Here is a 10,023-nt window from a genome sequence, read left to right as displayed (position 1 = left end):
CGCATGTTACTACATAGTTTCAACACCTACCAAACGAGAATAGTTAACTCTGAATATGAAAGGGCAGACACACAAATTATTTCTGAAAAATGCAAGACTTCTAGAAGGGGTGTGAACATCCAGACATGATTGATGCAATGCTGTCTCTCCTGGGCTGCAGACAGGGAGATAGGCCCCAGGAAGGAGCAACCTAAAAATAGCGTGTTGGCACTGGGAGGGATGTATCTGGATTTGGGAAACCGCACTCCACTGTAGGTGTCTTGTATCACCTTTGGAAAGTCCTTTTGTTTATCTGTGCTTCAATTCCCCACATGTAAAACGGAAAAGATAACAGACCCTACCTACACCACCAGGATGACACCAGAACAGTTACATTTAGGAGAGGACGGAAAACCCCAAACTTGACAGTGTCAAGCAGGCAACCCTGCTGTGGTGCATTGCAATGTCTTGTGTAGATACCCAAATCATCCTAAAAGTGGTGTGGTTAGGCACAGCAAACACCACACCTCATCAGCACAATGCTTGGCAGAGCTGATATTAGATAAACAGGTTGTAATGAAGTAGTAGAGCAGAACACAGAGAAAGCAAAATGAATTTTAATAAAAAATAATTTAAAAAAAAATTCCAATTTTTTTTCCCCAAATAAGTCTTTTGGAAATGTATCATTTTGTAAAAATATTTCCTTTAAGGAATATGTTATCAATATAAATGCAGGGAAAAGTAGTGTTGCCAAATTCTGACTTCTGTCACTGAGTTTCTAACTAATTCATCTCTTTGTGCTAATTATCTAAACTTGAAGGTTTGCTGTCTTTCAATTTCTGCTAGCTTAGGAAGACCAGAAACCATGATTCAGCCAGCAACCTACCTGCTTTTTCTGTTAAGCAATTCTAACACACACACTACTTCTGCTAAACACTGGAAAATTTAAGTTGTAGTACCATAAAATTTCTTTTGTTTTTCTTTTTTAAGAAATGTTGCTGAAGCAGCAGTTGTTAGGTAATATGGTTCATCAATATCCAGCTGGTTCCCTAAAATACTAAAGACACATGGATAAAACACTTCGGTATTTTCAGCATAAAGATGCTAGAATTGTCTGCTAAATAGACATGTGCATATCATGTTCAATGCATGGCATGTATCCGTAAAGCCTCAGTAGAAAAACACTGTGGGATATGGGAAGAGGAAAGTCTGGAACCTAACTAAGGGAGCCTTTATGATCAAGCTTTCCTTATTTTCTAAGCTGCTTACTGCTGGAAGCACTATCAGCAATGGGAACACAGTTTCTTACGCTCTTCCCGTAAACATCCACTGCTGACTTCATTCAAAGACAGGATGCCATATTATAGATGCACTTTTTCTCTTGCCTAAAATGACTCTTATGTTCTTCTTCAGTTCATTATTTTCTCATAATGACATTCAACGAACTTCCCTCCCTGCCATGAGCGCTACCATAAATATGCCTAACAATTTCTCACACACACACACACACACTATGCTGTTACACAGGCCCCAGAAACGAGGCAAGGAAAACTGACCTTTCCCATTAAGAAGAAATGGAGCCGTGAGCCATGTGGGGTCTGATTGAGATTCTCCCAGTCACCACAGGGTGCACCCCAGAAGGACGCAGTTCCTCAGCCATACGAGCAGCCCAGTTGGCTCAAAATGTGTACGAGTGCCTTTTGGAAAGGGGGTCCAGTTATGCAGTTACTTTCCTAGAGTTGCACGTGCACTTCAGCACTGTGAAAAATAAAATGAGATCTCTTTGATCATCTTCAGTAACTGATTTTTTCCCCACCTTGCAAAATTACAGCTGAAGTGCCTGTCTCATCATGCCGGGGGAGAGGGGGGGTGTCTTATGGTTTGGAGGTTTGTACGATCTGTTGGGAAGTAGTTGATTTACGAAATGCTGTCTCAAGTCTTTCAAAAGTAATTATGAGTTGAAGACCAGTGTAGATAATGGTTTGAGTAGGAAAAAAAAAAATATAAAAATACCTTAGAGGTGTCAAAATGACTCAGTCATTAGGCTGGAAAGAGGCATATGCTGTGATGTGGTACGTAGGGCCCTCAGCCGGGGTGCACGAGTCTTACTTGAACACCTGCTCTGGGGAGCTGGAGAACAACTAAAAGTGTAAAATCTGCAACACAAGAGACAGATCTCCACCAAGTTGTTGCCATTGGTGCTGCAGCTTGTTAGCAGAATAAGGATGTAGGGGAATGAATGCCAGAATTGCCTGGGCCTTAGATCAGAATGTAGTAGAAGATTTGGGAAAAAGAGTTTATTTTCCTTAGGGTTTATTCACATTTCACCAGTTTCAAATTTCACCAGTCTCAGAGCACTGACACAGAAAATACCCACCCTGCTGACCTGGCCTCAGGAGCCCCACAGGAGCATTGCCAGCTGATTGCTCTGTGGAAACTGAGACATGTCTCTCAACAAATACTAGATCACTCCAAAGATAAATGTGTCAGGGCTCAAAGAGAGAAATCAGCTCACCTGCTCTCCCAAGCAGCAGATTTAGTTCAGTGTTGAAAGGACTCTTCTCTGCTGGGACACTCTTGGCCCTGGTGCACAGCCAACGTTTGCTGGTGCCTCCCTCAAGCTCTAGGGTCCTTCCACAGGACACTAAAAGCCAGTGAGAAGGCCATCGCCTGTGGTCAGTCCTCTGTATCAGCACAGCAGCTTCCTGACCCTGGCCTCAGCCTCACCAGCAGCCCACAGGCAGTACTTATGCTTACTTCTTCTACAGAAAAGCTCCATTTCAGCTGTTCCTGTGCTTTGGCCCTCTCCACCCATCACCATCAGAGCTTTTGGCTCTCCATTTTCTCATCAGTCCTGGGCTGTCCATGATGTGGATGGTGGAGCAAATACAGACCCCGGTGAAGACAAGGAGTCTAGTGCTCACCTGGTGGAGGCAAGTTGTGGGATAAGCTGGCTGAGCTACAGGATAAGCTGTTCCTCCTTGTGATCAACCACAGATAGACAGAGAGACATTACAGGGCTGAAGCCATGTTTCTCATTTCCCCTGTAGCCACGAGATGGAGCAACTCAATAACAAACCGCTCTGCAAAGCCAGCGGATTTAGGTGATGGGACATTCCATCCCAGTTCTGGTTCACCCAGAGGCTGCAGGCAGCCTTGGTGGGATGCTGCAATAGCCCAAGGCGAGTACATGGCCCATGGTCCAGGGCAGGCAGGAGCAAGCTTTAATAGTCTCCTGGCCCATGTCCCAGGTGGGACACAGGGAGAGGTTGGTGTTCCTGGGTGCCACCCAGCGAGGCCTCACAGCAGGACCAAGGAGCTCAGACATGCTCTCAGCCCCCCATGGCAATCCCAACTAAGAACACTTTAGCAGTAAAAACTTCTCTGGGACCATCCCAAGGCTCCACACATTGCTCTGTTGTGATCTCTATTGCCCAACCTCCTGCTGTTTCCTTCTGGCTGGCTTCTGAAGCCTCCTCCCCAGCACAGAGCTAGAGCAGCCCTTCAAAAAAGAGAAAATACAGGGGGCCTGGGGATGTGGGAAGGCAGGGGGGAGGTGAATGAAACTGGAGAGTGGAGAAGACTTTAGTGGCACCTGGGGGAAATCAAGAAGAAAGCAAGGGGATCACAGCAGTGGATACTCTCTCTTCTCAAGCAGAATAAATATTTTTCTCACTAGGTAGACTCTAATTTAGATCAAGAAAAAACCTCCATGTCTCCACTGCACAACCCTGTGTGGTGCAATAGCTACTGCTTTAGCTCCTGAACTGGAAGGGTGTCAGCAGCACCAGCCCCATACTGACACACTTCCTGAGAGCCAGGGCTGACAGCTGAAGAGCCAAGACCATGGCACTGTTGTCTGTGGTGTGATCCGGTGTCAGGGCACAGCAATGGACCGTCAGTGCCGTGGGATGACTGGCACAGCCCAGCACTGCAAGGAGAAGGTCGGCCCCAAGGGCAAGCACAGGGAATCAGCAGTTTCACTGGCTGCCACTCAGGGATGTGCACGTGGCCTGAAGGGGAGGTCTGTGTGGCAGCAGCAACATGGCAAAGTCCTCAAGACTAACCAAAAAATGCATGTGAAACAGCTCCTTTGTCAGGAAAAAGGAACAAGATGATGCATTCAGCATTTGAAATTGCATGATTCAGATGCTGGTGGCATCGGTGACACGCATAGAGGCGCCAACGACAGAGCAGAGTTTGCAGGGTGCGACCCTCTTCTCCCCTTTCTGCAAGAAAAGGGACAGTACACATGGTCTTGAGGACTTAGTGAAGAGTCACGTCCCATTAGCATGGAGTAGGGCCTGCGGCAAGAAAAGAAAGGTACCTTGGCTGCCCACAGCTTCCTCACCCCTTCATCACAAGTTAAGCTATTAATCAACACTCAGAGTCCTTCATGGACTATCCCAGCCTTTCCATTAAGCTGCTCAGTTTCATTTTCCCCTCACCATCAGCCCTCAGCATCATCCTTTTTCACCCTTTCAGTTTTGAAGGGAAAGGAGCCTTCACACCTTGTCCCAAGTGCATTTGTACCCCCTGCATGTCTTCCTGGCCATTTCTCCTCAGATCCGTCCCTAAAAAACTAATGAGGATGTTTGCTGGAAAAAAAAAGCAGACCAACCACTGGTGGCAGCTAGACTATGACACACCAACCCTGGCATTGCCACTTCCTCATCCTCCCCTTTCCAAAGCATCTTTCTCCAAATGTGTAGCTGCACAGGGCGTTGTGCAGCAAGCACGCCCAGGGAGGCATGCTTCTGGGCAGCCTGGTGGCATGAGAATGTGAGTATCAATGAGAAAATCAGAGAGAAGAGAAAGCTCCAAGTGTGTGCGAGGAAAACCTTGAATGGGGAAGAGAGCATCTGCTCTGAGCATTGGTGGCTGTATCAGGACTGGCATGCACAAATCCAGGACCTGGGCAGGAGCACAGAGAGCACTTTGGCAGCTGGGCGTATGTCTCACGCTCACGGAAGCCTCAGTTCCCACCACCCAGGCTGGCTTGGGCCCCAAATGCCTCTTCATTGTAGTGGTGCCTGCCTGTGTTGGAGGGGGTGTGTGTGTGTGTGTGTGTGTGTTTATTTTTTTTAACATCCAAAATGCAGTCATGGTCACAAGACCACCACTGGATAGATAGAAGTGAAACCTAGCTGAGGAATGCAATGAGGCATTGTTCACTCAGACCTTCTACCACGTTTTTTCCCCTTGATGGTGTTTCTTTTTTTTTTTTTTTCCCTTAAGTAGAGTCATCTCAACTAAAATACCATGGGGAAACCCCAAGTACTATTTTTTCGCTTGTGTCCTATCCCCCGTCTCTTTCACAGATGCAGTTTGAACTCAGCCAATATAACCCTCAGTTCTGATATTTAAGGGGTATGCAGAGGACCAAGCAAAACTACCCCTCTGGTCTTTCTTTCTCCCTTTGGTAAGAAGATGGCAAACACGCATAAAACAAGTAAAAAAATCTTTTTTCCCCTTCCTCCCTGAACAAAATCAGCACGTGACACTCTCCATGAGTACACTCCCTGCTCCCTAGGAGTATAAACAGATTTAAGACTAACTCTTGTCTTTTTTTAAAATACCAACTTGAAGTGAACATATCAGATCACCACTGAAAATCAATGATCTCTTTTTCCTTTTTGGTATCATGAAAAGTAAGGGAAACAATGACAGTGATAGCTCAGGATTTAGCTTAAAGCACACGTTGACAGCTAATACTCTACCCACAGAGGTTACATACAATCAATAAAATCATGTCTTGTAGAAAAAAATCAGAGAAAGGTCTGTAAGGCCAGAATTTCCTTCTCTGTTACTGAATGGGTGACTCAGAGACGCTACCCCCACAAAGCCATCTACTTACAGCCTTAAATGAGCTCTGTGTGGCATATTATGTACATAGTGCGTGTATGCAGACATTGTGTGGGGAGACCGATGTTGTAATGGAAATACGTCATGAAACGAAAAGCAGGAGCACTTCAAGCTTTGTGACATCCTGACCAGCAGTTACTTTGCGTGCAGCTCACTCCACTGCCTTACAAGAAAACACAAGACTCAAGAATTCTACAAGCTGAGAAGGAGAAGTCAACAACCAGAGCTAGAGACATCCCAAAGGTAAGATGACAAGAGAGAATATTTCATTGTAGTGAAACCTTGCCTTAAAAGCTTTCTTCTTGCTACAAGATCTGAAAACTAAGTATATTTTACATAACTTGTTTTGCTTATAGCATATTGACATATTTTTTTAAGAATAAACAGAGCTACCCTTTGCATTTATGCTTTAAATAATATTTTTCTGTTTTGTTTAGAAATCTATACAACAGACTAGTCTAAAATGCCTTTTTATCATAACTAGATTTTTCTCAAGTAAAGTCTTGGTAAGAAGCTGAATTTTTTTTTCTTTAGACCCAGAATTTCCTAGGCACACTACCATACAAAAAAAAAAAAAAGAAAAGAAAAAGGACTGAATAAAAAAGAAAAAAGGACTAATGAAATCTCCTGCAGAGGCAATGAAGTAAAGGACTTTGTCGATATTTATTACTTTTTAGGAATTCTTTAAGTAACTTTTTATTCCTTTGTCTCTCAGTAACAGGTTCCTTCCCAGCATTAGACTCTCAGTGCTTCACTTGATGAAAGGGACTCAGCAGAAAAGCAGCATATTGGGTTGCTAAGCCTAGGCCACTCTCTTGTACCAGGCAATATCTCTGCCCAGGTAGTCAGTGTAACCCCTTGTCTGCCACAGGCCACCTAAATCTGGAGGTTCAGGGACCCAACCCACCTCCAAACAAACTCCACAGCCCTGTGGCTGCAGGAGGGTTTAAATCCCAGGCAGTGAACAACCTGCAGCATAACAAGGGGTGCTTCTCCCCTCCAGCCACTCAGATCCCCAAGCACTTCACAAACTCAGGCTTTTCTGCCCCTTTTTATTTGGGTGAGGGAATTTCATTATTTCCTCTCAAACTTCCCTCAGTCCCTCGCAGATGGCAGCAGAGCAAGTGCTGCTGTCAGGGTTGCTGCCCCCTTGAGCCATGTCCCCCCATGCCTGGCGGGCAGCGGTGCTCTGCAAGGAAGGAGGCTGTTAAGTGCTTTACGCAGCCAGCAGCACTGCCTGATGCGGTGACCTGAATAAAACCTGTACCTGCTACAGCAGGACAGAAGCTGCAGATGGATCCCAGCACCTGACCCTGCCAGAAGTATGCTCTTCTGCACCCACAGCCCTGCCAGCACCCCATTCACCTCATCAGGCTGGGTTTCTGGATCTGGTTTTCTCATTTCTGTAATGTAAACTGGTAACTTAAGAATCATTTACCTGGCATCTGTGTGTCCTTAAGGAGCAAACAGCCAACCTAATCTTGCTTCGTAACAATAACTGCTAGTTTTTAAGTAAGAAATAAATTTGCTTTTTCCTGATCTTAATCTCTCTCAAAGAGACCCTAATCTCTCTCAAACCACAGCATGGGAGAGCTTACCTCTGAAACACTGGGGGAGTGACTTGCTCTGCAGAACAGGAACTTCTACTGCACAGTTGATGACTGGTTGACAAATCAGAAATGAAACAGCATCAAGATCAGTAACTCGTGTAGAAAAGGCACTAGGTAGAAGTAATAACAATTACACAACAGCAGACTAAAGTAATTTCTGGGCACTGACAGAAAGATCTTTGAAAGGCTTTATTTACAGATTACATTTGCTGTGACAGAACTGGCAGGAAGAAAGGACCAGGTATTCCTGTGTATTTGCATTTGTAAGCAACTCTGGCTGAGACCAGCGTTGCAGAGACCAATGAGAGCCTTCCCAGTCCTTATCAGGAGAGTCTGAGGGCAGGATCAAACCAGCACCTTTCTGCTAAAGAAGAGAATTACTTCATGACCCCTGCTCAAAGAGTGACTACCTCGACATTTTTAGTCACATCTTTGCAGAGGAGAAACGAGCTGCATTTTTGCTGCAACCCCTGTCTCTACAGTCACAAATTTACCCACTGTGGTAAGTCTGGCTGGTTTAGGCAAAAGGTTGGGTTCTTAAATCTCATTCTTCTTCCAAAGACTTAACCTCTGCTAGAAATAACCTGTTTGAAACTTCCTGCCTGCCTCCTTTTAGCAAGCTTGTCAGAAGGGCCAGAGGTAATCACAGCCCCTCTTTGCCCAGTGGTGGTGGGAGAGGGTGCAGGATGGCAGCAACTGTTTGGGATCTTCACATTAACAAACATGGGGGACCCTTGTGCTCTTGGCTCCCTTGGTCTCTTAGAATAGCTTGATTCAGGAAATCTGATCCAACTAATTGCCTCCATCCCTACAATCCAAGCAACGCTAAAATCAGGGGCTACTACCCCAGCTCTGCAAAGAGATCGCGTCACTCCAAGGGGATGGTGCCTAGCCTAAATCATAGGGCAGCACAGTTTAGGGTAACAGGTAACAGTGCAAGTGAGGCTTGGACCCCAGAAAGCCTTGCTCCTCCTTGAGGCACAACCTTGCCCTAAGATCCCTTGGCACTGAGCACCTCCATGTTACTGGGAACTGCAATTCAGCACACAGCAGCCCCAGAGGAAGAAGTGTCTCCAAATCTGTGGACACACAGAGACCTCTCACTGGCCTTTGTACCGGGTCTTAAATGTGATCTGTACCCTTTCTTGTGGTGAAGGCGATTTTCTTCTCTCCCAGCATACCTGGAGATATGAATGACACCCATGCCAAAAGCAATATCAACAACATCAGCGCTACCGTGGAATTGTTCCAGCTCATCATGTACACCCCCACATTTACCCTGGGATTGCTGTTCAATATGATGGCTCTGTCGTTCCTGTTTTTTAAGGTTAAAAAGCTGTCAGAATCTACAGTCTACATGATAGCCCTTATTTTCCTGGATACTTTGCTGCTGTTTACTCTTCCTTTTAAAATCATTTCCTACCACCTTCAGGACAACTGGAACTTGGGGTCTGTGTTTTGCTCCACCTTGGAGAGTCTTTACTTTGTAAACATGTACGGCAGCATCCTCATCTCGCTCTGCATCTGTGTAGACCGGTACATCGCTATCCGGCACCCTTTCATGGCTCCCACCCTGCGATCTAACAAGAAAGCTGCTATGGTCTGTGCTGTCATCTGCCTGGGCACCTCAGTCGGGACAGTCTCTACTTTCCAATTGCATGGACAGAGCCACAATATCTCGTCCTGCTTCCATAGCTTCTCCAAGAGCACATGGAAAAACGCAGGCTTGTTCAGCGCCTTGGAGACTATCTTCTTCATCAGCATGGCAGCCATGACCTTCTGCACCGTTCAGATCATCACGTGTTTGAGAAAGCACAGAAAACCAGCCAACCCCCACACATGCTCCACCAGAGCGGAGAAGATAGTGGTGACAAACCTTGTGGCATTTTTGGTCTGTTTCACGCCTTACCACGTGGCATACTTCATGTACTTTTTGGTGAAGAATAACATCATTCACAACAGTTTTCAGCAAGTGCTACGACACATGGTTCAGGTCACCCTTTGCTGGGCAAACCTGAACTGCTGTCTTGATGGGGTATGTTATTATTTCGTTTTAAAGGAGTCCTTGGAAGACCCATTACAAAACAGTGGAAAAACAGCCATGCGAAAGCCTTGATCCACGTGTTGCATGTTAGTTACTTGCGATGATGTGTGGAGATGCTTTCATGGAAAGTACGGGGTCCTGAACTACTTACCTAAGCAATTTACTTTAAATATTCAGATCTGAAAATATTTCATAAAAAACTGAACTAAGTCCATTCCCAGGAGACTGCTCCTAACTTTTTTTTATTTCCTTCCATAATGTTTTATGTCAGCATTTAAGGGTAAAAAGAAATGGAATTATTTCCTATAAATGATGATGCATATCTCTTTGGATGTGATTCCTCTTTACTTTGAAAAAAAAATTGTTCACTTATACGTGGTAGCATCTTTCAGCCTCCCTGTCTGTATAGCACCCGCAAACCTCCCCAGGCCTTCAGTCACTACAGGCTTGGGCTGCAGAGAAAAAGAGATTTAGAGTTTACGGTAAAAGCTTCAGACTAAATTCTGTTGCCTCCCCTGCCCGATC

General features: G+C 45.3%; 1 protein-coding gene across 2 annotated transcripts; it reads left to right on the top strand.

The window, feature by feature from the left end:
* The first annotated feature begins 5,989 nt into the window (after nt 1–5,989).
* On the top strand, nt 5,990–9,721 carry LOC104023674 (lysophosphatidic acid receptor 6). 2 transcript variants are annotated; one of them, XM_009477522.2, is made up of 2 exons: nt 5,990–6,087; nt 8,631–9,721. In XM_009477522.2, the coding sequence occupies exon 2, from the start codon at nt 8,644–8,646 to the stop codon at nt 9,568–9,570; it is 927 nt and encodes a 308-aa protein (XP_009475797.1). In that variant the 5' UTR covers nt 5,990–6,087; nt 8,631–8,643; the 3' UTR covers nt 9,571–9,721. The 2 variants fall into 2 exon arrangements, with proteins under 2 accessions (XP_009475797.1, XP_087596686.1); XM_087740560.1 differs by lacking the exon at nt 5,990–6,087 and adding an exon at nt 7,832–7,956.
* Nucleotides 9,722–10,023: the final 302 nt, after the last annotated feature.

The sequence above is a fragment of the Nipponia nippon genome, unplaced genomic scaffold, assembly GCF_047370975.1.
Source record: "Nipponia nippon isolate SJK-2023a ecotype South Korea unplaced genomic scaffold, ASM4737097v1 scaffold_7, whole genome shotgun sequence".
Taxonomy (NCBI): Eukaryota; Metazoa; Chordata; class Aves; order Pelecaniformes; family Threskiornithidae; genus Nipponia; species Nipponia nippon.
This window is presented reverse-complemented; position numbering and strand designations above follow the sequence as displayed.

What these genes read in the sequence shown, in the direction of transcription:
- LOC104023674 (XM_009477522.2), top strand. Translation starts at nt 8,644, where the DNA reads ATGAATGACACCCATGCCAAAAGCAATATCAACAACATCAGCGCTACC.